The sequence below is a fragment of the Hemicordylus capensis genome, chromosome 1, assembly GCF_027244095.1.
Source record: "Hemicordylus capensis ecotype Gifberg chromosome 1, rHemCap1.1.pri, whole genome shotgun sequence".
Lineage (NCBI taxonomy): Eukaryota > Metazoa > Chordata > Lepidosauria > Squamata > Cordylidae > Hemicordylus > Hemicordylus capensis.
The window spans coordinates 220,052,028-220,079,337 of NC_069657.1; the positions used below are offsets into that span (position 1 = coordinate 220,052,028).

Here is a 27,310-nt window from a genome sequence, read left to right on the forward strand (position 1 = left end):
TTTTACTTCTGAAAAGACATAAATCTCAGAGGGCCAGCTCTGGGAAAGCACTGTATTACTGGAGAATGCACAAAAAAGGAGATATACAATGCTTTAAAAGTTTAAATAACAGATCTGCCACTGACACGTGTTCTAACCTACGAAGCAAACTACAGTCAGAATCAGTTCTAAGGGAGAGCTGATAAAACCAGAACAGAAAAACAAAACATAAGAGCAAACTGTCACTGTGCAATAGGTTTTTAGAGGCCCCACTTGTACACTACTATTACAGAAGCAGAGACTTGTGACTCGTTCCTTTATTATATACTCAAGACATTTAAACAAAATTCATGTGCATACACAGTAATAACCAAAATAGTTTTAACAGTCTTCCAACCACTGACTTGCTCCTTAGATGCCCACCTTGCCCCAGCAAATAACTGGTCCAGAAGCGTGCATCTCTTGAGCTCCCTATGATTTGTCTTTATCACTTGACTACAGATTCCACTGATGTCACTCAGAAAAGATAAAGAGCCTATTATTTCTGTAATGACGACAGTGGATAAAAAGAGAAGGGAAAAGAAGAAAGGAACTGGCTGATCAGAGATGGGGCAGGGAGGAGTGGGGAGAAACCAACATCATCAGATGCTGGGTGCAGCCAGAGGCTTGCTTCCTTCCCATGTATGTGACCACCACAGTTCTCCCAGGAAGGGTGTCTTGCATACCCTTTAAGAACATAGGAAGCTGCCATATACTGAGTCAGACCACTGGTCCATCTAGCTCAGTTTCTCTACACAGACTGGCAGCAGCTTCTCCAAGGTTAGAGGTAGGAGTCTCTCTCAGCCCTATCTTGGAGATACCAGGGAGTGAACCTGGAACCAGATGCTCTTCCCGAGCGGCCTCATCCCTAAGGGATGCTTACACATGTAGTCTCCCTTTCATATGCAACCAGGGCAGACCCTGCTTAGGAAAGGGGACAACTCATGCTTGCTCCCACAAGACCAGGTCTTCTCCCATTTCCTCACGGTGAGTTTTTTCTTGCTTTAAAACAATAAGAACAATCTTGGAAGTTGGAAAGTTCTCATTACAGCAGAAGAGGAAGAAGAGAGAAGCCCATCTGTTCAACTAAAGGAAGCGACTCCGGTGAGATACCCAGGATGGCGGACAGGGGGGAAAAAGAAGAAGAGGGAACGGGAGGCACTTTGAAACGGGTAGCAGAGAGTGGTCAAGCCTCGATGGAAAGAGAAAAGAGGGAGGCTACCTCGAAGACGAAGTAACTCATTCCCGTATGCATGAAAACAAATATGCATAAAACCGGGCGAAAGAACGGCGGGGGCTGGAACAAGAGGGAGATATGGAGGAAGCGGGGAAGGAGAAAGGGAGGGAGATGGTGGGAGGAGGAGAAAGCACTCGGTGGGTGCCTACAGCCCGGCAGGGATGAGGAATGGTCACACCGCCGCCGCCGCCCATGCATGTGCCTCTTACCAGGCTCAGGTCCAGACGGGCTCCCTTCCACCTCGGTACTTCCAGCCGCCTCCACTCAAACGATGGGCTGCGGCACTGCAGTTGCAACAGTCTCCCCAGCTCCCTCTTTCGGAGCTCCGGCTAAGGGGAGGCTGGGCTGGGCTGGGCGGGGGGAGAGGAAGGAGGAGGTGGTGACAGCCCCACGAGGTCACAAGATGGCGGCAGGAAGGAGCGAAGGGTCTCCCCCGCCTCAAGCAAAAACAAAAAACCCAAGGAGTAGTTAGAAGTGTTGTTTTAAAACGCGCACTACAATTCCCGTCATGCAACCGTGCGGAGGGAACAGTTTCGCTCTTTCCTTCCCCCGCTTCGGAACTCAGTCGCGGGGAGACTGGCCGCGATGCACCCTGGGGCTCGTAGTTTTCCAGTGGGTGGTGCCGGCCTCCGCCGCGGGCGCCCCGGTTGGGTGAACCGACTGCAGATCTGCCTGCCTGTAAAGTGAGTGTCGGGTGAGACAGTCGCTTTACAGGGGCGGTGCTTAAAGTTTGAGGCTGCAGTTCAGGCTGGCAGATCGTTGTGATTTTGAGGGAGGCTCGCCGAGGCTGCCACCGCCTGTGGGCGAGGAAGAAGTTCCCCACCGCCCCCCTGTCAACAGCCAGCCCTCATTCTCGGCTCGTTGGGCTCTCGCGCAGCCTTGGCGAGTGCAGGAGGAGGCGATCCTGCTGCGGTGAGTGACAGGTGAGTGACGGGAGGATAAGGGGGCGCGCGCGCGGGGCCCAAGTTAGCCTGACCTGCTCAAGACCAGGCTCGGGCTGCCCTGCCTGGTGGCGGGTTAAATAAAGGTTTGGGAGGGAGGGAGGGAGTGCAATGGGAGGATCAAGGTACGTGCATGGAAGGTGGTGGTGGTGGTGGTGGTGGTGCTGCGTGTGACCTCTCTCTGCTCTCTTGCCTAGAAGAAAAAAATAGCCGCTGCTCACGGATAGCGGGGCTGCTCTGCGCTTTCTCCCTGGTGGTGGGGCGAGGGAAAGGGGCTGGCTGCAAGCCTCGGGGAACGAAAGTCCTTGATTTCCTGTAGATCTGCCCGCCCGCCCGCCGTTTCTCTCTGCCAGAGGGGTTATCAGTAGTGCTTTAAACCACTTTCCTTTCTCTGCTGTGAAGTACGTTTGCTGGGTTCAGTCTGCGCACGTTCGGAGTGCATATGGACAGACCTTTTAAACAGGACTAAGGCTGCAATCCTATACACTCTACTAGGACGAATGTGCCGCTGAAATCGGTGGGACTTACTTCCGAGTAAACATGTCTAGGAGTGAGCTGCCGCAATCGTGGTTCTCCCCCACCCACTCCTGCCCTGCCCCGTATCCCCTCTCCTCCTTCACAATGCGTTGGATAGATGTGCTTCTCAATAATGTGATCTTTTTGCCTTGTTTTATTTACTCCCCCCCCCGCTCGCTTTAGGTGGCGTGTCTACAGGTTTTTTTTTTTTTTTTTTTAAGCATATTTATTTATTTATTTATTTATTTATCTTGTATACCGCTCAAACTTTTTGTCTCTGGGCGGTTAGCAACATAAAAACAATTAAAACAAATTTAATATTAAAACAATATTAATATTTAGGGGTGCTTAACTGTTTGTCACTCTTGCTGAGGATGGAGATCAGGTAAATTTGAAATTATGCATTGTGATATTCAATGCTGCACTGCACACAACCACCTTCTGCTGCAGGCTAGCAAAACTGGTTCTCCCTGACTCAGTCCTGGACATTGTTTATATACCACATACTGTACATCCATATGCAACTTAATTTTGTGTTTGTATATACAGCATGAGTGCACTTTGACAACAGCTTGATTGCTCAGGCTGTACACATTCTTACTTGGGAGCAAGGTTTACTTCTGAGTAAATATATTATTCTCACAACTGTCTTCTGATGTAGATTATTAGCATTTCTGGTGTAACTTTATTAATGCCTGAATTTGATTTGTAATAGTTTGTGCTGGGTATGTCAAGAAGAATTTCTATTCAGATCAGTCATCTGTGAATTTATCTTCTAATTCAATTCGGATGAATCATTGGTGAAGTTATCTCCAGGAATCCCTGTGAGAGTTTGTGGCTAAGGAAAGAGTGGTGTCTTTGCTTGCTTTAAGCTGGGGATCTTGACTGAACGCAACTTTTATTTTTATTTTAATATTCTGTTTCAGAGTAAATGGGTTTGCATGACATTTCCCATGAACTAAGGCAGTTCCATGTCTTGTTTGGTAAGCATGTATTTCATTTACACTTTCATTTTGTTTTGACTTTTCAATGCTGTGTCACATACCAAAATCTGGAGTAGGTTTCAGGTGAAATATGCACTGTTTAAATCCTAATTGACCAAAATGGCTTTCCCTTTGCCCCTTTTGGCTGCCTTACCTTTAGGCTAAATTGCTAACTTTTAAAGCTGTAAAATCCAAAGAAAATTGAAAGCTTCAAGACTGTGGGAGAATCTAGTCCAGGTCCATTGTCCTCCATCTTTATGTGGAATCTTCTTTGGGTTGTAAAAAAGAGCTGCAACTATATAGGTTTGACTCACTACCTGCTTTCATAGCTGTACCCAAGTGTAGTTATAATGGTGGTCCAAGGTTAGGGTCAGAAGCAAGTAGCTGTTGGACATCATTCTGTGCGGAAGGTGGCAACTCCAGTCTACATAGCTCTCTCTCTCTATTATGTTTCTACCTTATTTTTCAGCCAATCACTGACTCCCAAATCAGCTTACAATTATGGTATATACCTGCAAGTACTATATAATTAGGAATATATGTATGGCAGGAGGTGCTCCTAGGTAATTTTGGAGCCTGGATCTAAAGGCCTTTGGAGGCCACCCCTCTGTAAGTTAAGCATCATCCCGCTACACACACACACATACACACACGACACCCATGACACACGCAGTATTTCTAACACATGGGTTCTTGAGCGCACAAACAGCAACTGAACCCACAAGAATGTAAGAATATAAAACAGGTATATTTATGCAAATATGCATTAGCAGAAACATTTCAACACACAACTTATAGTCCCATCCCACATATTTCTTTCCCCACTCCCCCATCTATCTCTAAAGCACCCAGTGCAGGTGACAATCACACCTGGTGCAGCATGGGCCAGCGGTGCCGCATGGCAACCACAACACCCAGGACAGACTAAAGAGGGTTTGGGAGTGAAGTCCCCTTACCAGGGGGTAAGAGAAACTCTGGGCGGGGCGGGGGGAGTGGTCTTTTCTGGCCTCTGGCAGTTGATGACCAGGCTCTATACTCTTCTCTTCAGAAGGAGGGGACAGAGGGAGCTGTGGACAAACTGAGGGTGCTGGGTAAAGATATTAATCCACAGAAGCAGTTTTGTAGGTACAGTATTTCTTCAAAAGGAGAACTTTCAGACAACATCTTAAGAAAACATACTTGGTTGTCATTTTTCAAGATGTAGTGCATTTTCCAGTGGGTCCTAATTGTCAGCTGAGCCCTACCTACAGAAGTTCCTGACCCTTCTCATTGAGGTTAGCAGGCACGGCTTTGTTGTTGTTGGGGTTACATATTAGCATTGTTACTGTTTGGTGAGTTTCTAGCTCCAAGCTGATGATCAACTAATAAGGATATTAGTGGAAACAAAGCTTGTAAAAAGCAATGTGTGATGCACTTACTATGCTAGTGTTTTGTATTTCAAGGACTGTTCCTGTATTCTGCGGACTCGAGTTGAATCAATTGGAGCAGAAAAACAGTCTGAAAGTGGCAGCAGTCAAGACTTGGTAGGGAAATGTGTCTTTAACCTTGCCTGTATCATCAGCAGCAATGGTGGTTTTATTTTTTTTTAATTACAAGTCATGCCTGCATCCTTTAAACGGAGCATGCATTGTTGTTTTCTGCTATGTGTGTCCAGTGGTGAAATACCACACACCAATGGTGAAATGGTGTGTCCAAACTGAAATACCTGCTATAGTGGGCCAGTTTGGATAATACCATCCAACCACTCCACACGTGTGAGGAGTGTGTACTTGCATGTCTCTCCTCTTCATCCTTCATGCTGTTCTATCCCTGCATAGTCACATGGGTGGTGGATTGATACATCACCCCATTGCATAATTCAAACACTACTTTAAAGTGATATTTAAAACACACAGTTAGAGGTAGTTTGAACACTCTGCTAGGGGTGTGCACGTACCCGTTTGGAGGCCCTTTTAAGGGCCTCCACACTGGTTTGAATAACCGGCTGTTCCACCAGTTTGAAGGTGGGGAGGGGTCTGACTTTAAGGATGGGAGAGAGTGCACTTACCCCTCCCTCTGCTTATCTCCCACCAAAGCTCCTTTGGCAAAGGCTCCTTCGGGATGGCAGCATACCTCCCTGCTGCCCCGTCTCCTCTTTGCCTGGAAGTACCAGGAAGTACCCGGCACTTGTGGGGAAAAGTGGAGGGAGGGGCAAATGCACCCTCCCCCGCCCTTAAAGTCAGACAAACTCCCGCCCCTTCAAACTTCCTCTGCCCGGTTCCATGCACATCCCTACACTCTGCCCCCTACATGACCATAACAAGAGATGGAGCAGCATGGTGACTGGATGGGGAGACATGTGCATTGTGAAATGGACATGCTGACCAGGGGGCATTGTCTGAACCAGCTCCTTCAGTCTTCTCAAGGAATACCCCATAGTGTTGCAGTGAGGAATAAGGACTAGTTCTTTAAAGGTTTTTGATGGCTTTTAAATGTAGGACAATGTTATCAGATCTAGAACCCAATTCAGCTCTAGAACCCAGCCCAGGGCTCCCATTGTTGACTGTGGTGGGTAGAACTTTGCAAGTGCAGCATGGGGACCTTTTCCCCTTCCACAGTCGAAATGGAGATTCCCTGTCCGATCAAAGCCAGAGTGCATGTTGGATTGTGTATTGAATTATTTCTCTTTGCTCCGAGTTTTATGGTTTTTAAAAAATTGGTTTCATTAATTTTTTCAGCTTGTTACAGTGTTTAATCTGTAGATTAAAGAGCCTTTAATCTACTTATACTTTTATTGTGTGCCACTTTGATCATGTCTAGTAGAAAAGTGGTTTATGAATTTTAAATTTAAAAGGATCAGTATTGTGTATTGCTCTCTCTCTCTCTAATTGTTTAAAATAATGTAAGAGTGGTTAGTCATATATGTAAATGTTCTTTTTGGAGCTTATTAAGCTTTTCACTTTCCTTATATTTGATAGGCAATTAAATTGTATATAGCATTGCAGCATGATCAGTTACTGAATAAAACAGAACTGTAGTTATAATAGAAAAGGATTATGTATGGATTTTACTGTCTGATACAGTGGGAATGGCATTCATCTTCTTACTACCACTCCCTATATGAGAGTGTAGGATGAAGTCCTGCCAGCAAAATACTATAGCCAGTTTGGTTAACAGGGAGGTCTACTAATGAAAAAATAAAAGTATATTGTGCTGGAGAGGTCGAGACTATGACAGATTGAATTTGTACTACCAGGCTTGTCTGATGCTGAAATATATTTCACTAGTAGGTGAAGCTCGTCATTGACCAGGCATAATCACTTTGTATAGATTACACTTATTAATCTAAAAGAAATTAAATATATGTATTAGAATGTTTTATTAATGAAGAGTTTGACATTTGTAGGATTTCAACTTCAAACATTATTCATTGTATTGAATAATTACCATTTATGGTAAATATGAATTATAGTAAATTTGAAACTGAGAAAGATCTTCTGCTTCTCTTGGGCATGATGTCGTTTGATGATCTGATTGTTGAGTGTTAAAAATCTATTGAGAATATAACAGTTAAAATATGATGATTTTATTCAGAATTTCCTCTAAAAATACATTATTTAAATCTCTCTTCCCCACCCCTACCAGTATTTAGATTGTGTCCCCTTTGGGGACAGGGATCCATCTTATTTATTTATTATTTTTCTGTGTAAACCGCCCTGAGCCATTTTTGGAAGGGCAGTATAGAAATTGAATAATAATAATAATAATTATTATTATTATTATTACCAGGGGATAGCAGAATAGAAGAAAAAGAAATAGAAAAAATAACCAAATACAAAGATCTACAAATTGAAATTGAAAGGCTGTGGCAGAAAAAGACCCAAATAATCCCAGTGGTAATTGGCGCCCTGGGTGCAGTTCCAAAAGACCTTGAAGAGCACCTCAACACCATAGGGGCCACAGAAATCACCATCAGCCAATTACAAAAAGCAGCTTTACTGGGAACAGCCTATATTCTGCGACGATATCTATAACCATTGACAATAACATTCTGGCATCCCAGGTCCTTGGGAAGGACTCGATGTTTGGATAAAACAAACCAGTCAATAACACCTGTCTGACTGTGTAAACAAGAAATATTATTATTATTATTATTATTATTATTATTATTATTATTATTATTATTATTATTATTATTTATTCCAGGGTAAAAGGCTGTGCATTCAGCTAAATTCGGTGTCAGGATTGCTTATGCAAAATTTGGTATCTGCAGGTCATTGGGAAGTATGACTTTATTTTGAGCCAACCAACAAACATATTATTCAAAATATATAATAGATGTTCCTCAGTGTAAAATATTCAGGCAAGCACTATTTTTCCAGTTCTGGAGCAGACCTCCTCACATAAATGTGTTAAATTCGCAAAGTACTCAATGCACACAAACTTTGGCAGGCTCAGTGCTCCCCCTGCCCTGCCCTGCCCCATAGCTTTCCTCCAACAATATCAGCAACAAGTTATCACAGCCTTCACACATACTTCCAGATCCTACAGTGAAAGTCAAAGCAGCTCTCGGACAATCCTGAAAGTTGGAGTTGGTATCTGAAAGATCCAATGGACTGGCCCAAACGTTGGCTGTGGCTCCACCTCCCAAATCACTTCTGAAAATGCTTAGGTGTATCTGCAGAACAGGATGTTGAACGTTGTGCTGTGGATGCAGACAACATTAATTGCCTTGTTCAACTACTTGTGGTAATGGCCATCAATTGACTTGATAATGTTCTGACACTAGGATATAACGACTAATTGTGTTGCATAGGTTCACTGGAACTGTTTTGCCTGGAAGAAATATTATTATGTTAAATAACTTGCAGAGGATGCTGCCTTACACCAAGTCAGAGCATTGGCCCATCTAGCTCAGTATTGTCTACACCAGGGCTGCACAACTCTGGCCTTCCATCTGTTTTTGGACTCCGTCTCCAGTCATTCTCTGTCACAGTGGCCAATAGTCAGGGGTGATGGGGTTGTAGTCCAGCATCTACAGGAGAGTTGAAGTTGTGCCGCCCTGGTCTACACTGCCTGGCAGCGGCTCTCCAGGGTTTCAGGCCAGGGTATTTCTCAACCTTACCTGGAACATGCCAGGGATTGAACTGCGACCTTCTGCCTGCAAAGCAGATGCTCTAGAGTTAATTATAACATATGTGTTGGGTATCATATATGCAATTCCACATTCTTGGACTTAGAGTAGTTATTTCTTAGAGCTTTTCAACTAATTGGGACATTAACACATTGAAAAATAAAAGTTTAACAATCAGATCTGGATAGTGATCCATGGGCATTCATGATACGTGGGTTACTGTGCCTGCAGTAATAATCTTTTTATTATTCAGACAGATGAAGCTGCTGTATTTTGGAGCCAAGCCACTCAAAGAGGAGTTCAACAAATATCATGGTCCTCTGATGTGTCCCATTACGATCTTCAGGTGGAAATAGGTGATGGTTTGTGATCTGAAAAATGATACATCCTATCTTATCTATTTGAGAAATACTTAGCAAATTGGATGGCATGCTTGTATGAGGCGAAAAACTAAAGTTCTGTTGCTTTGCCACTGAGAGGTTTTCCTGTTTTTTATCATCTACGAGTCCCATTTGGCCCATGTTCTCCTTGTGAACAGAATAGTGACAGCCAATGTTCTGTTGATCCTGGATTATAGTCTACTGCAGTGTACTACCGCCGATCTGGCTTGCCTCCCTACAGATCCTTCCTCTCATCTGAGGCAAGTGCAGGGTTGGGTTGTCCTCTGCAGTCTATGTAGACCTGTAAGAAGCCGGGCAGAACATTGCCCTCTTCATGGTAGGGCAATCTAGGTTCCCTCACGTGTTTCTGTTGAACAGTGTCAAAAGTTGCCCATGGTTGCTGTGAGGCTAGTGCAAGGGTGTCAGTTGTGGCCTGGTATTGGCATTGAGATGCTTAAAAGACTACCTTCAAATGGACTTGAATTGGTTTCCCTATTAAATCCCTGTTTTGTATTTCTGGCTGCACAATTTTATTAGCCATTGTCCAGAGCCAGTGTGGTGTAGTGGTTAGAGTGCTGGACTAGCACTGGGGAGACCTGAGTACAAATCCCCATTCAGCCATGAGACTTGCTGGGTGACTCTGGGCCAGTCACTTCTCTCTCAGCCTAACCTACTTCACAGGGTTGTTGTGAGGAGAAACTTAAGTATGTAGTACACCGCTCTGGGCTCCTTGGAGGAAGAGCTGGATATGAAATATAAAATAATAATAATAAATGTGTTTTGCATACTGTACATGATGTCTATAGCTTTGCTCTACTGTATAGTGGTTAAGTGTATTGCTGCTTTTTTGGAAATGAATGCAAAATGAGCTTTTATTGATTGGCAGTTGGCGCGGTATGGTTAAAAAGTCTAAACAAGAGTGCAGTTGATGGTTGTCCTTTGGATTCTGCTAATCCTGAGATGATGTTGGTCTGTTATAAATTCAGTCTTGCAGTAATGTCTTCTTTTGCTGGCTCATGTTAGCTGATTATGCCCAGTTTCAGATCAGCTGTTTTTCATGAGCTGTTGGTTTCTATCTACGATTCTAGAATTGTTTGAATGCTGAATGAAGCAAATGACTAAGAAAAACTACCAAGTTGTTAAAGAGGTGAACTTCTGTTTTGCTAATAGGAAGGGGATTCAACAACTTAACTTCAGTCTACCTCGCACGTCATATCCCTACAGGAACACTAGTGGCTGTAAGGATTACAGATCTGGAAAGATGTTCTGAAGAACACTTGAAAGCTTTACAAGTAAAACTGATGTTTAACATCTTAATTTTGTATAGCATTAACCTAATAACAAAGTGACTGGAAACTAAAGGTCCTGTGAAGAAGTAGTCTCAATAGATTGCCAGGATCTTAAAGGGAAATAACTCTAGGGATGCTGGGCCACAAATGTTCTGCTCTAAGACGTTCAGAAAACTGCGATTGGGCTCAATTACAGCTGTTTAAGTTGCTTGAGCTTGCATTTCTCACCAGTGGGGGCCAGTGGAAATGCGCTGGGGGGTGGTGGAAAATGAGCCACAAGTGATGCTCCCGTTCCACCCTGCTCCAGCCACCTCCCTCCCTCTCCTGTCTTGCCCCAAGCCCAGTGAACTACTAATTCGTCTAGCTGAGGAATGAACTCTGGAGAGCTCAGTCTGTTAAGTGGGCAAATTACCAGCCTGCTGGGCTCAGGGCAGGCTGAGCTGAGAGAGGTAGCTGGGGAGGGGCAGAGTGGAAGCATCGAGCCCCACATTTGAAGCTTATTCTCGACCTGCCCCCACCCCCAGCTCCCACAGTTTCTGACACTGTGCAACAATCTACAGCCTTTTTTCATTTGTGGCTCAGGAATTGTCTTTAGACTACTAGTGGCTTGTGACTAAGGATGTGTGGGGTGCTAAGTGTTGTTCTTTTAATGACTGAAACTCTTGGTCATTCCTCTAGAATGAGGTGGTGTTATCCCACTCCTTTCGACACCCCAATATCATGACTCTTTGGGCTGTGTTTACTGCTGGAAGCTGGCTTTGGATCATTTCTCCTTTCATGGCCTATAGTAAGTATTTCATTTGCATAAAATTTATGTTGGCTGAATCACCTCTGCATAGGCTAATCCTGTGCTACATACTACATCAGTAATATGGACTGACCTATGAAATGTAAAGAAGAGGCTGTCGTTCGTTTTTTCCTTATTAATAGACTCACAACCAAAGATGGGCTAGAATAATTTCTTTATTTAATACCCAGCTCATTTAAGTAGTAGAAACGCTTCTGTCAAGAGGAATGAGAAATCAGCCACTGTTTAGGGGAAAAAACATTCCACAGAAGGCTGGCCTGAGTGCAGAAGCAACCCAGGCGATTGCTTGGGGTGGCGATATCAAGGGACACCAGGGAATCAGTGTGCCATATGCAAAGTGTACCCCCAGGGTCATTGGTAATTGTGGAGACACCATGCACAGCTATGAGTTCTTCTTCCTAAGCATTCTCAGCAGCATTGCTAAGGATCAGAATTTGGAATTGTACAAGTACATGTGTGGATTGCTAACTGGTTGAAGGAAACAGGAAACAAGAGGGTAGAGATAAATGGAGATTTTTCACAATGGAGGGAAGTAAGCAGTGGGGTACCCCAGGGATCTGTACTGGGACCAGTGCTTTTTAATTTATTCATAAATTATCTAGAAGTTGGGGTAAGCAGCGCGGTGGCCAAATTTGAAGATGACACCAAACTATTTAGGGTAGTGAAATCCAAAACATTGTGAGGAGCTCCAAAAGGTTCTCTCCAAACGGGGTGAGTGGATGCCAAAATGGCAAATGTGGTTCAATGTTGGCAAGTTTAAAGTGATGCACATTGGGACGAAAAACCCAACTTCACATTGATGGAACCTGAGCTGTCGGTGACTGACCAGGAGAGGGATCTTGGGGTCGTGGTGGACAGCTTGTTGAAAGTGTCGACTCAATGTGTGGCAGCTATGAAAAAGGCCAATTCCATGCTAGGGATCATTAGGAAGGGGATTGGAAATAAAACGGCTAATATTATAATGCCCTTATACAAAACTATGGTGCGGCCACACTTGGAGTACTGCATACAATTCTGGTCACCACATCTAAAGAACAACATTGTAGAACTGGAAAAGGTGCAGAAGAGGGCAACCAAGATGATCAGGGGCCTAGAGCACCTTCTTTATGAGGCAAGGCTACAACACCTGGGGCTTTTTAGTGTAGAAAAAAGACAGCTTCAGGGAAACATGATAGAGGTCTATAGAATCATGCATGGTGTGGAGAAAGTGGATAGAGATAAATTTTTCTTCCTCTCACATAACTCTAGAACCAGGGGTCATCCCATGAAATTGATTGCCAAGAAATTTAGGTCCAACAAATGGAAGTACTTTTTCACACAACGCATAATCAGCTTGTGGAATTCTCTGCCACAAGATGTGGTAACAGCCAACAACCTGGATGGCTTTAAGAGGGTTTTGGATAATTTCATGGAGGAAAGGTCTATCAATGGCTACTAGTCGGAGGACTATAGGCTACCTCCAGCCTCAGAGGTAGGATGCCTCTGAATACCCGTTGCAGGGGAGCAACAGCGGGAGAGAGGGCATGCCCTCAACTCCTGCCTGTAGGCTTCCAGCAGCATCTGGTGGGCCACTGTGTGAAACAGGTTGCTGGACTAGATGGGCCTTGGGCCTGATCCAGCAGGGCTGTTCTTAAGTTCTTATTACTATGGAAGCAAAATGTCTCGGACCAGTTCTGGTTTCACTGTATAACTAAAAGCATTATTCTGATTTACTAGCCTGTTTCATGCACCTTTTTATAGGTTCAGCCAGTCATCTGCTGAGGACTTACTTCCCTGAAGGCATGAGCGAAGCGTTGATAGGAAATATTCTCTTTGGCGCAATTAGTGGGTTAAACTACATGCACCAACATGGCTATATTCACAGGTACTGTAGAGAAGAATATAAGAAAGTTTCAGATTATTACAATGTATGAGCTTGTAAGGTTAAACTGTTGCTTTGTCTGTTTCAGTTGTAAGTAGGCTATGCTCTAACTCTGATTTATTGATGGTTACGCTTTTAATTGGAAAGATTGTTATGTCTACACAAGATGACCAACTTTTTGGATATCTCAGAATCTTGGACCCCAATCCAAAGGGTTAGGGAGAAAGCTGCAAATACTTAGGAAATGTTGCCCCATTTCCTCCCCCCAGTCATGTCTAATTGCCCCCAAATAGCCTCTCAAGGTGCCCTTCTGTGCTTCACTGTCACCCATAGGGCTGAAAATCGCATTTCTTGCCTCTGTTTTGAGCCATAACATGGCTCCTGATCTCTCCAGCAGAGAGAGATCCATGTACACTTCTCTGGGCTCCCTAGAGGAAGAGCGGGATATAAATGTAATAAATAAATAAATAAAATGGCGGCCAGAAATGACCTCCGAGGTAATTTTCAGCCATCTCTGACCCACGGATATGTGGGTTTAACCCTTTTTTCTCTATTCACATATCCCGGGGTCAGATGCTAATTATCTGGCCGCAGAAAATGCAAAACCACGAGTGCTGGGCCAACGAATAGGGAGGTCCTCCTGTATACATAAGCTCTAAAAAAAAAGCTATTTGGTCTGCAGCTTTGAGACACTGCTGCCCGCATCAGAACCTTTCTTCATAACCAAGTGTGCTAGAAATCTGTGCTACAGCGTGTGACTTAGCTTTGTAAAGGTCCAGGGCTGCCTTAGATTCCTGACCACTTGGGTAGTTCTTAGGCAGCTTCTCTCCAATACACAATGAGTACTGTGAATGAAACCCATTCAGTTCTGAATCTTGAACAGATTACATCCTCTCTAATAAAAGGCTTGGTGTCCATCCGTGGACAACCAAGCGTGTGTCCGTGCCTCCCTCGGCCGTTCTACGCATGCGCGGAGCGCATGCGCAGAACAGACCGAGGGAGACACAACCGCCAGCACCCGGTGGCCATGTTGGACAACCAGAAGCGGCCGCCGCGAAAAAACCAGGGAAGAGGCGGCGGGGGAGATTGGCCGAGGCGGCGGCCCAGAGGAGACGGATACCGGGACGGGGAGACAGAGGGCGGCGGCGGCTCCAGGGAGGGCGGCGGCGGCTCCAGCAGCCGCAGGGAGGCAGAGGCGGCGGCGGCTCCAGGCCAGCCGCCGAGAACTTAGCTAAGTGCTGTTTCATTAAGAGCAAGCCTCTTCACAAAAGGAAGCGGCGGCGGTGCTGCTGCTGCTGCTGCGGGCCGTGCGCGGTTTCGGGGGCGGCAGTAGTCGCCACGGAGGCGGGCCCGAGAGAACAGCCGCGAAGGCTCCCCAGCGAGTCCCCTCCTTCCCCTGCCCCCTCCCTCCCGTCCCCCCCGGAACTCAACGGCTACTTGGAATGGATCTTTAAGGCAGGCAAGAACGGAGGAGAGTGTTGCTGGTGTCTTCTGCGCTCCCTGCTGCTCAAGGGCGGGGGGGGGGGGAATTGATGAAAGCAAAGTCTCCAGTCTCTGGGGCCTTTCCCTAACAGCCCCACAGAAGGAGACACGTCCATGGAGGATAGCGGGTGTCATTTCCCAATCACCGGGATGGCTGTCGATTCCCATCAGGACCAGAGGGGGCATTCCCCCCAACTCCCAGCGCTGGTGGAGAACACCAAGGGGAATGTGTGGTTTCCTTCTTTTCCCCACTGCGGGCTTCCCCGGTTCCTCAGTTGGCCACTATCCCGCTATTGGGATCACAGAATAGGGGAGGAGGCTTTACTCTTTGCTCTTGCCATGGTCCTGATTCAGACTCCTCCTCCCCCTTTATTTAAACCCTACACAGATTGCCACAAACAGCTTAAAAACAAATGCTAAAGGGCTGCCTTTGAAGAGTTCTTAGAAACTTCCGTTGGTCCCAAATATTGCTGCTATTGACCATCCAAAAGGGAAAGAAAAGAGAGAGAAGGGAGGGAAAAGGACAAAAGAAAGAAGGAGGGAGGGAGGGAAAGAAGGAAAGAGAGAACTAAGGAAGGAAGGAGAAAGAAACAGGAGAAAGGAGTGAGGGAGAAGGATAAAAGAAAGACGAAAGGGAGGGAGGAGCCGCCAGCCCCAAAGAGTGAGCCCGTTAAAGGAAGAAAAGAGGAAAAGAGAAAGAAACAGAAAGAAGGGAGTGAAATGAGATAGAAGACACGATGGAAAGGAGGGAGAGGGAGAAGGAAGAAATGGAGAGAGAGAGAGAAGAAAGGAAGGAAAGAGGGAAAGAGAAAGAAAAAAGAAAGAAGGGAAGGAGAAGAGGGGAAAGGAAGGAAAGGAAAGAGAGGGAGAGAAAAGGAAGAAATGAAAGAGAGAGAGAGAGAGAAAGGGGGGGGGGAAGGAAGAAAAGGAGGCCGAGAAAGAGGGAGAAGGAAGAAAGGGGGGGAGGTTCTAGCGCCCGTTATTTTAACGGGCTTAAAATTACTAGTGTACTATAATGAGTACTGTGAATGAAACCCATTCAGTTCTGAATCTTGAACAGATTACATGTACTAAGAAAACCGCATAACAATGAAAAACACATGATGGTGGGGGAGTGGGCCAAATGGACATTACTTTAGGTAAATGAGGAGTGCTGAAGCATTATTCTAGTCATTTTGAAAAGCAAAAGATTCCTAACCAATCACCAAGCTACCTTGGTTGCAGTGCTCCCTTTAGGCTGAAAGAAAAGAGGGAGACGAAAACAACCCAGAGAAAACATGACCAAAAAACAGGCCACACGTTTTAAAAGAGCTGTTCTTGTTGGACTGAAGAGATGGGGCTATGGGAAGGGTTCCTACCTTCTTTGGTAAATGCCCAGATCTTCTTATGGATACTCTTGAGACTTGTAAATTGTCAAGTCCACAAGACAGCCATTATTTTGCAGTTAACATCTATTCTGTATATTTCTTTATGTGGTGAGATTTGTTGTTTTTTAACCACATGTATAGAAGAACGTTCTGATTGCAATTGAGAGCAACACAAAGACTAATACAAGCTATATATCTTCTCCAGTGCCTGTTCTCTGCATCTGTGAGGTTGCAGAGTAGTGTTTGGCAGGCCATATATAAGATACTGTGCGACACGTGCCAGAGTTTGTGGTGTCCTGTGTTATATTTCTCACAGTCATTCTAACTAAAGCTTCAACATTTGTGTTTCAGAAGTATTAAAGCTAGCCACATACTGATTTCAGGGAATGGTGGTGTTCATCTATCAGGTTTAAACCATCTTTACAGTTTGGTCAGCAGTGGACAAAGTTTAAAAACTGTGTATGACTTCCCCCAATTCAGTACATCAGTGCTTCCTTGGCTGAGTCCTGAACTACTGAGACAGGTCAGTAAATGCTGCATTTCACTGTGATTGTGCAATCTTGGAGGGTGTGTGTGTGTGTGTGTGTGTGTGTGTGTGTGTGTGTGTGCAATATATTTAAAATGGTACAGATTGTGCCTTGGAAATAGTCATACAGAGTGCTAATTCTGCACTCTGATGACTAAGCTTGCTAGCTTAATGTCTGTGTTTGATTTTGTGTTGTGTTACAAGATGTTTGAATAAACTATGTAATATGTTATGTATACACTACAATGCGCATAACCTTTCAGGAAATCTGAAACACATGTCTCTGAAATCAGTGTAACCCCAAAATGTTTGTTGCAATGTGCAATTACTCTTAGTGGGTTGCTGAAAAGCATTAGATCTGGTGTCAGTATACATAACTGAATAATTGCTGTTCGCATGTTCATTTCTGCTGTTGACTCTTCCATTCCTTCTGTGTAGGAACTGTGTTTAATTTCAAGTACTTTCCAAAATTATCTTTGCTTCAGTCTACAAGTTCCTCATGGAAGCTCTAGTTTATTTTCAAACAGTTTCATGCAGATAGCCTCATTATACCACCATTTGATCATTTGTCCATTTCTATTGAGAGACATACTGAATAATTATAAACAAATATCCCCAATATTTCATAACATGAGCACAGCTCCGCCTTAAAGTCATCTGCATTCTGATATAGATATTTCTAACAGGGGGAGCTGCTGGCAATGAAGAGGTTAGGATGAAGGCTAGGGGAATATTGGAGAAGGGCTTGCGATGAGTCTGACCACAAGCTAGAGGCCCATGTTAGGGCCTGTTCCATGCTGGTGATGGCAGCAGAGAAATCTTTCCTATCATTCTTGCATCCACTCGGTGTCGGCCAGCAGGTTGTGGCTGTGGTTAGGAGTTCCTTTGTGCAGCTTAAGCTAGCCCACCAGCTGCGGCTTTGCTGGCAAAAGCAGATCTGCCCACTTGTTGCACATGCATTTGACACATCTGGGCTTTATGTGCAGCTCTCCTGGAGAGTGTTTGGAAGCTTCAGCTGGTACAGGGTGCTGCTGCTGGGCTGTTGTCAGGAGCTTGGTGTGAATGAGCATGTCGCACCAATCTCGTGCAAACGGTTCTGGCTCCTGAGCTGCTTCCAAGCTCAATTCAGGGTGCTGGTTTTAACCTTTCAAACCCCCTCAGTGACTTGGGCCTGGGCTACCTGAAGGCAGGGACAGACTGGGACACCGGGACGATTCCCAGTGCACCCTATGATTGATTTGATAGTTGAAAAAAATTAGAGGGACCACTGGTCTCCATACCCTCCCCCCACTTGCCATCATGTCTCCTGCTGCCTCTTGCTGTGGCTCCTCTCAGCCCAACAGGGCTCCTGCCACCCCTCGCTGACCTTCTCCTCCCCACCGGATGCTGCCACCAAGATCCACCGCTGAGAAGCAGAGAGGCCCTGTTCTGTTCCTGTCTCCAGAGAGGAACGGGACAGAGGCCTCCCTGTTTCTCAGTGGTGGACATGGCTGCTGCTGCTGCCAGTCTGTACTACTGAGAAGCAGGGAGGCCTCCATTCCATCCCCTTCTGCAGAGAAGAATGGAGTGGGGTCTGCTTCCCAGTGGCCTCCAAGCCAGATGGGAATGGAGCGTGCATGTGTGCTCTTCATTCTCCTCCTGCACGGGGCCATTGGGAAGCAGGGAGGCCTTCTCAGCTGTAGAGATCATTGGTGGTAGCCTGTAGGAGCAGCAGCAAGGTGTGTGTCACCGGTAGGGACAGGGCTGCATACCATGGGCTGGGGCGGGGATGAACACAGGCCTGCCCTGCCGTCAAGTCGGTGTTGACTCCTGGCGCCCACAGAGCCTTGTGGTTGTCTTTGGTAGAATATAGGAGGGGTCTACCATCGCCTCCTCTTGCGCAGTATGAGATGACACCTTTCAGCATCTTCCTATATCACTGCTGCCCAATATAGATGTTTCCCATAGTCTGGGAAACATGCCAGCAGGGATTCGAACCGGCAACCTCTTGCTCCTTAGGCAAGTCACTTCCTGCTGTGCCATGAGGTGGCTTCAATTTAGCACCCTGAGCTCTTCTTGTCCCCAGTCAGCCACCTGTTGGAGCCTTCTATCCATATGGATGATTTGACACTCTTCTACAGCCTCCAGATTTACAGGTGTGAACAGCAAGCAAAGATCTCCTGATTCTTTGGGAACATATCATTCTCCTCCAAGGCTAATTGCTTCATACAGGATGAGTACATGTTGTCCTTTTGTTCACGCTCGGATTGTTCCACTTTGTATGTGTGCGTGGACTTCAGCAGGGAGCATCCACTTCAATGGTTGCCCGAGGAAGACCTTATTGGTTTGTTTCCTAATTTCTCTCTCTGGCAGGAGAGAAGAAACCATAGGCTAGTTCACACAATCATAACTTGGGTAGAGCAAGTGTCCTATCCAGCTACAGGAGCTGTGGGTGCTCCCAGTTTTTGGATGTGTGAGAGCAAAGACCTAGAGGAGGAGGAGGAGGAGGAGGAGGGATAATGTGTGAACCAGGAGCTGGGTAGGACAGTGCTGTCCTACCCAGCATCTTACCGAGAGTGGGCAGAAAGCCATCCTGGCTCACAAACAGTCACTCTCCGATCGCTCTCAGATCCCTCTTCCTCCTTAGGTTTTTGCAAATTTTAAAGCTTGTATTTACAATTAATCAATCAATTTAAAAAACAGTATTAAAGTATTTTATTAATTAGGAAATATATATCCAAACTATTTTATTGGTATATAATTCTGTTTTCTGAATAGTTATAAGTGATCCTTCATTTGAAACATTTATAGTAACCTCTATCTAAGTAACAGAAAACATAGAGGTCAGATATCAAAAGTTAACAGGAAAAAAATAATTCTTAAATGGAACCGAAAAATACTCCCACCCATTCCGCTAAAAAATGCGGCACCCTCCTCACATATGTTCCACCGCCCTCTCAGTGCCCCCGTCTGACCCAGCCTGAAGGACTGCCATACTCTTCATATATGAATTTACCTGCTAGTTGAGCTCACCTGGAGAGGTGCTACTCTGACTCCTATTGCTGGCCAAAGTATAGCAACTGGAAATTCAAGGTAGGGTCTCTTCTGTTGATGTGCCCAGGCTGTGGGACACTTTCCACTGTGAGCCCCGCCTGTTCCCCTTGATCTCTGCTTTTTAAAAGGTTGATGAAAATCACCCTCTTCCATCTTCACCTATGGCCTTGGATGAGACCCTGATTATTGTTGCTAGTTTTCGGTTTTCTGTCTTGGGTGGCTTATTGATGACTGGGTGTGTTTGTGTGTTGTTTTAACTGATTATCTGATCACTTTTTGGGGTTTTTAAAGTTTTGTATTTTGCCTTGGGTGTGCTGTAAAAAACAGAAAAGTAATCTGGAACTTTCTAAACAGATTTAAAATTTACCTGATGATGAATGGTGGTATTATACTATCTCCATGAAGCTGTTCAAAAGGAAAAAACAAAACTTTTATTATGAATTTAATAAATGTACCAAAGATAATTTTGCTGCAATATTGGAAATTAAATGCATTTTTCCTTGTGGGAGCTGCTTGATTAAGATATGGTCAGTAGCAGAAACTGAGAAACTAACAGTGATCCTAAATCACGTATATATGAGAAATCACACACAGTGACAGGTATACAGCAGTTCAGTTTAATGCAGTGTTTTTGTCCTTAGGATATTCATGGATATAATGTGAAGTCTGACATCTATAGTGTGGGGATTACAGCATGTGAACTAGCTAATGGGCATGTACCTTTTCAGGATATGCCTCGCACACAGGTAAAGCACAAAATTCTTCATCTTATTGGTTTAGCACAGCACTTTTACTTTATACATAACAATTCTATACTGCCTTTCCCCCACAGGACCTAAAGCGGTTTATAGCAAGGAATAAAACAATACTAATCCAAAATTAAAACAACTGCCAAATCAAATAATTGAGCAGGAAAACCGAAATCAACTTCAGATTGCTTGCCCACCACTTAAAGCTGTTCTAAAAAGCAAGGTCTTTATCCTATGTCTAAAAGTATACAGTGTGGGAGCTCATATGGCCTCCATGGGGCGGGTGTTCCAAAGAACAGTGCTGTCACTGAAAAGTCCCTGCTTCTTTCCTATATCTGCCAAACCTCAAACAGCCGAGGAACTGACAGGAGAGCCCCAGATGACAACCTGAGTTACCTGGGAGGTTGATAGTATATATGGGAGAAAGCGAACCTTCAACTACCCACGTCTCAAGCTACTTTTGTCAGCATCCAAATGCTGATAAAAATCGCCTCTTGGTTGTTGTTGTTTTTTTGTCCCCAAGTAGTGTTACGAAAGAGTACAAAAGTGTTTACCTGTCAGGAAGCATTGCTCAGAATATATTTTGTTTGCCCTTGACTAGTGTTTGCTATGTGACCCCTGGTTGGCTACGGCCTTCCATGTGATGAGTCCAGGAAGCGCTGCCCTAAATGTTCTTATTTTGTTCTCCATGGTGACAGTGCATAGTCAGATTGGATTGGTTATGTAGCATGGATGAGATGGATTATCTAGACCCTTTTCAGTCTGGCTTCCATCCTGGATATGGGACTTAAACTGCCTTGGTCGATCTGGTGGATGACTTACACTGGGAGCTTGACGGAGAGTGTGTACCTGTTGGTTCTGTCGGACCTTTCAGCAGTGTTCAATACCATCGACCTTCTGGACTGCCTCTCGAGTATGGGGATAGGAGGCACTGCTTTGGAGTGGCTTTGGTCCTTTCTTGGGGGAAGGGTCCAGAAGGTAGTGCTGAGAGAGTACTGCTCTGCTCTGTGGCGATTGGCTTGTGGGGTCTCACAGGGTTCAGTTTTATTCCCCATGCTGTTTAACATCTACGTGAAATTGCTGGGAGAGGTCATCCGGGGACTTGAACTGAGTTGTCAACAATATGCAGATGACACTCAACTCTATCTCTCCTTGTCACCTGATGTTAGGGAGGCAGTGGGTGTCCTGAATCGGGGGCTGGAGGCAGTGATGGGTTGGATGTGGGCTAACAAACTGAGATTGAATCCGGGCAAGATGGAGGTACTGTTGACCAGCAGGAGAGCCAATCAGGATGAGGGGATTCTACCGGTTCTGGATGGGGTTGCACTCCCCTTGAAAGAGTAAGTGCACAGCTTGTGGGGTACTGCTGGACCCAGCTCTGCTTTTGGAAGCTCAGGTGGAGGTGGTGGCCCAAGGTGCTTTTGCACAGCTTTGGTTAGTGGTCCAACTGTGTCCCTTTCTTGAGAAGGCAGATCTGGCCACTGTTACCCATGCCTTAGTCATGTCACGGCTGGATTACTGTAACATGCTTTGTGTGGGGCTGCCCTTGAAGAATATTCAGAAACTGTAGCTAGTGTAAAATGCGGCAGCTAGGTAAGATGTTACCTGGAGCTGCCCACTGGGACCATTTTACCCTCATTTTGAAAGAGCTACATTGGCTGCCAATCTGTTCCTGGGTCCAATTCAAGGTGCTGGTTTTGACTTTTAAAGGCCCAAAATGATTTGGGCCCCGGATACCCGAGGGACTGCCTGCTCCCAAGGGTTTCTGCCTGCTTGATGAGGTCATGGGGAGGTGGTCCTGTTCCATGTGCCGACAATGAGGGAGGCTTGCCTCTCGTGCCTGTGGGACAGGGCCTTCTCAATCATTGCCCCCAGACTTTGGGATGCTCTTCTGGTGGGCATTCACTCCCCAGCCTCCATCACAATTTTTAGAAAACAAGTGAAATCTTGGCTTTTTACCCAGGCTTTTATATGAGTGCTGTTTTTGTTGCTGCTGCTCTGTGTTTTATGGTCACATTATGTGTGTTTTTATTAGATTTATATTTTTATTAGATTTATATTTTTATATTCCATTTTAATTCTTATTGTGCAGTTTTATGGTTTTATATTGGGTTAAATGTTTTGTAAACCACCTTGAGATTATTTTAATGAAAGGCAGTATAAAAATTTATCAATCAATAAATCATGGCATCATTATGCAATCTCTGCTGAGCCAACAGCAGCAGATAGAAGCAGCAATAGCACAGTGAACAGCTTCATTTTACCTCCAGGAAATATTCCTGCACCCCACTGCTGTTGACCTGAAAATTCAAATTAGGGAACATTCAGCACAACTCTCATTTATTTCTTGCTTATCTAGGCAAACATTGTATTGCCTTTTCCCCAGATGCTGCTGCAGAAGCTTAAAGGTCCATCTTCTTATCCCTGGGCTATAAACACTTTTCCATGTGGTGAATCCAGGTTAAAAAATTCCCGGTCAGGAATTGACTCTGGAATTGGTGAAAGCATGACACACACAATGACAAGTGAAAGACTACAAACGCCACCAAAAAACTTCTCTCCTGCTTTCCATAACTTGGTAGAACTCTGTTTGCAGCAGGATCCTGAGAAAAGGTAATGTATTCACAATTAAGTTTGGTTAGAATGTTTCTGTAAACTGCATTTTAAAACTGTGTGGCGTTCAAAGAGCTGTTCAGTGGTTAATGAAAATTCAGTTTCCCCATACAGTTGAAATTACCAACGTCTGTTCATTGTATACTTTATACAATTGTATATCATAACGGTATATGTTTTGTCTAGAATGTTTCAGGATTGCTCTTGAAGGGGAGAGTCTTAATCTTCACCAGGTGCATGAGCTGTTTCTGTGTTTAAACAGAAACAGTCATTTTAAAATGAAAAGCAAGACTCTCAGAAAGCCAGATTCTATGCCTGATTCTATGCACCAGATGCTGCATAGGTATATTGACTGACATGATGAGGAAAATTATGGTCATAATGTCAGCCATTGTTAATTGCATGCATTAAATACAGGGTAGTTTCAGAAAACCGTCTGTAACATCACAGGGAGTGCACACTCCTGTTGGGTGTGTCGTATGAATCTGCTCAAATTCAGTTACTGCGATTCTCCACCTGGCATTTTACTGACTTCCATCCCCAAGATCTGGAAGTCAGGTGAAGAATCTTGGTGGGTTCAGTCAACATGTCCAACAGTAGCTTGTGCTCCCTGTGTGGTCCTGGTTCTTCATCTTCCTACATGGTGGGTCCTTCCAAGTGGTTGTCTGAACCCGCCCACAGTAAGATCAGATTAGCCCAAAGTGAGCCGTGGCTGCACAAATCCTAACTGTTTCCCGAGATGGAAGATTATAAATATTTGGATCTGTGAGATAGCCTGGTCCTCTGTGATGCCTGCCACCCTCTAAAAGGGAAGAGGTTCACAATCTGCCAACTATCCACCTCCTCCTCCACTTTCAGTTCCGTATTGTGGCTTGCTTCTCTTCAGGAGGCCAAGCCATCAGCCTAAACGTGCCTTTCCTCCAGTGCCTCCCGGGGTTTTCTCTAAGTAGCTGTGAGCATGCCTGACGATCCAGCCCAGGTGCACCCTCCCCTTGGTCACAGAACCCGATCTCTTGTGAAACCTTGCTCCTCCTCCACCAGTTGCCTCCTCTCCCCCTCGAATCCTGTGACGCTGCCACTGAGCATCTCATTAGGTAGTTGCCTTGCTGCTGCTTTTCTGCCTGCCATCTTCTCTCCTTTGTCGCAACCTGCCACAGTCTCCTGGTAGTGGAAGCCCATCTGCCGACAGGGGCAGAAGTTCTGGGCACCATGGGTGCAGTGCCTGTGCATGGTGGACCCTAATGGGATTCAGTAGAGCTCAGTTTCTGCCACCACTTGGACAGTTACCCGTGCAGGCAGTGCAACCGAACGTTGGGGGCGGGGGCGGAGATGAAAGTTGCCCTTCTTTTATTTTGTGGTTTGGGTGTGTCCTTGCAATAGGGTGAAAAGCAAGAAAAGACTCTTCTTTATAAATAGGAGGTGTAAGCAAAACCTAAAAAACATCTATATACGTTGAGTTTTGGGTAACAAGTATTTACATCTACTTCCGTTTAACTGATTAAATCAATTAAAGGCAGATGACTGCATCCTTTCATCAGTTAATAGTCCTGATGTTGAAATCTAAACTGCTCAATATGGAGAGCCTGATTTTTATTTTTATTTTTTGGTAGAACTATATAGTTTTTGAAAATATTAAGCTACTTAACAAGTATATATGGGAATCTGTTTAAAATGGAAAGCTTTTACTTGGTTTTTTTTCTTCTTCAATCGATTGACCCTGCTCATAGGCTTCAAGAGGAGGGGAAGTAATTGCCAACTAACTCCATTTGCAAAGGTTAAAAACCTAAGCTTTGTGTTTTCCTTCTGGGATTTAGGCCATCAGCAAGAGGTCTGCTGTCACATGCTTTTTTCAAGCAGGTGAGCTTGTTACAGTTCATTATCTTTAGCTGAAGTTAGCAAAACTAAGATGATGATCTGGGAAACTGCACATGCAGCCATTGTTGGGCATGGGAGGCTATGAACTGAAGCACAAATTGCTAATAGCTGGACGTGGAAGATGCTTGGCTCTGCTTATGGTGTCCACTGGTTGAACTAGCCAAAAGGCTGTGGCTAACATCCCGACTAAATTATTCACCAGTAATCCCAGTGAAATTAATGGGGCACAGTAGTCATAATTCCATATGTCATCCCATATATTTGGAGCAGTTTGATTTTTATGGGGAAAAAGGTTGTGGGCTATAGCGGCAATATACTTGAAGAAGTGGCATGGTGCACTGTAGATGTTAGCCTTTTGATAAGACAGGATGTTCTACAATGTCACTAATTCCTTGAGCCTGCTTTTTAACATGTGGCAATCGATGCCAAGGCATCCCTTTCCTGGAGTAAGCCGTAATCTGAATTGTCCACCTGCTGTAGGCTAAATGACCTTATCTGCATTCAGAATTGTTTCCGTAGATTTGTGGGTACTAGTCTGTGTTCTCCCCTTGTAGGTCAAAGAACAAACAAAGGGTTCATTGCTTTCACTGTTGCCTCCTGCCATCCAAAACACCCAACCACAGATACCAGCGACATGTTCAGCAGCTCTCCGGAGTGAGTCGGGGTGTATTTTGCCAAATGAGAAAGAGCTGCACTGGGAATTCTGATACACTAGACCATACCTCTGCTTTGTATCTCTGGAAAAATGTGATTTCTCTGCTGCTTTTCCTTTTAATGGTCAAAACACAAATATTAGTATACTTGAAAAAAGTGAGTATTTTGTACAGATGTTATAAGGGAAGGAAAACTATTTCCAAGTGATAGTATGTGAATACAATAGCCCTTGAATTGGCAGAAGAGTCCACACACTCTCAAGCATCTTCTCTCTTTTCTTATGGACTGAATTAGAATGGTGCATACTTGATGCTAAAACTCTAGCTTAGTATAGCACCTGTGGTACCTCCTATGCTACTTTTTAAGTGTTCATTAAAAAAAAATTCTCAGAATTTCTTCTTTTGACGTATTGTTAAACTTCTTTATAGGGAGATTATAATACACACATATAAACATTTTCTTTTAAAAGTAGTGCTTTTTCCTGCTTACAAAAATTTGATGATTTACAAACCTCTGAAGGATCTTATGCCACTTGTCCTCCAACAGCTGTTGGTGTAGCCATCACTGTACCCTGAGGACAGCTGTGATCTTTTAACACAAAGTATTTATCAGACCTCTTCACAATACTTAATCCAGAACCAATAATTTGCTTAATGGTATCAAATATAGGAGCCTGTAAGTACTTGAATATATTCTTTCTTGCTTATCAGTCCATGGCTCTGATGATAATTGGCATTACACTGTTCAGGGCATATACCTAGCTGGCCTTGAAATAAGCAGTATTTCAGACTGTAGGACTTTAATGCAGATAAAGGAAACTATATAACTGCAGAAAGCAATAATGAAAGGCTGATTGAGCCACATAGATGGAAACCTTGAATACAAGGGATACATAAAACAGCACATGACTATTGGAAGTACACTGCTGCAAACATTTTTCTAGAAGTCAAGAGATTCTTAAGATGACATTAAGCTTTGCACCTTTTTAATTTTTTGATGTGCCTTTCATTGAGAGGGGAAAGATGAGCCTGAATGACAAACACAATGAGAAGCAACAATAAAAAGGTCCGACTGATAGGAAACAAGACTGCTTCCTGTTCCCCTAGTACTGTGAATGACTGAATAAACATGACCTTAACCAAAAATTTTGCGCTCTCAGAGCATGTGATTTAGGGATAGAGGATTTTAATATGAATATATTTACAAACTATATTTGATTAATATACATTCTATTTGATATCATGTAAAAGATTGTTAGCTTTATCTTTAAGTGTGTAACCTCACAAAACTGCATCAGTGACGTGATGCAATTAGTATCACAAGTCTTCTTCTGACTAGGAAACTACTGAAGTAAAATTGTATTAGTCGCCAACCCTACTCTGATAAATGTAAATGTGTAACTGGAATAAAATGTGCTTCTTATTTAAAGAAAGTTGTTTGACTTAGCTCATCTTTTTTTGATGGTATTTTTATGTCATGTTAATCAGACTAAAATTACTATGAGACCAAAACACCCAATTATAGAATACCTCAACCAGTTAATTTCAATTGACAGTTAAAATATTCTTATAGTAAAAAGAGAAATTTAAGTAAGAACTTCTACTCAGGCCCTATTAATTTGTACATATATCCTTAAGTGCTGTAAATATACATATTTCCTGTTGAGATAACTATCAAACAATTAACAGTTTCTTTTTATTACCGGTAATTACTCCAGCAACCTTTTCAAACTGTGGTAGGAGAATGTGAGTGTTCCTTTTTATGATTTGTTTTGCAAAGCAGGAGAAAAAAAATTGTGTACTAACTATTCCCTAGTACTGTGAGTTGTTAACTGTGATCTAATAAAAAGGGTTTGATTTGCATTA

The 27,310-nt window shown here is 44.1% G+C and overlaps 2 protein-coding genes across 11 annotated transcripts in view; one reads left to right on the plus strand and one right to left on the minus strand.

The window, feature by feature from the left end:
• TRAK2 (trafficking kinesin protein 2) overlaps positions 1-1,838 on the minus strand; it is a 67,791-nt gene extending 65,953 nt beyond the window's left edge. For both annotated transcript variants that reach the window (XM_053279787.1, XM_053279777.1), the window contains exon 1: positions 1,465-1,838. The gene's annotated coding sequence lies outside the window, so the exon portion shown is untranslated. The remainder of the gene's footprint in view (positions 1-1,464) is intronic.
• On the plus strand, positions 613-27,310 carry STRADB (STE20 related adaptor beta). 9 transcript variants are annotated; one of them, XR_008312497.1, is made up of 12 exons: positions 1,892-2,178; positions 3,639-3,695; positions 5,138-5,218; positions 9,062-9,164; positions 10,359-10,480; positions 11,156-11,264; positions 13,026-13,149; positions 16,347-16,518; positions 20,196-20,300; positions 22,663-22,916; positions 24,644-24,773; positions 25,346-25,451. XR_008312497.1 is itself a non-coding variant. In XM_053279844.1 (12 exons), the coding sequence occupies exons 2-12, from the start codon at positions 3,684-3,686 to the stop codon at positions 25,496-25,498; spliced, it is 1,278 nt and encodes a 425-aa protein (XP_053135819.1). In that variant the 5' UTR covers positions 1,894-2,178; positions 3,639-3,683; the 3' UTR covers positions 25,499-25,642. The 9 variants fall into 9 exon arrangements, 8 of the variants coding, with proteins under 8 accessions (XP_053135797.1, XP_053135819.1, XP_053135827.1 ...); XM_053279844.1 differs by having other exon boundaries at positions 1,894-2,178; positions 24,731-24,773; positions 25,346-25,642; XM_053279860.1 differs by having other exon boundaries at positions 1,896-2,178; positions 22,690-22,916; positions 24,731-24,773; positions 25,346-25,642.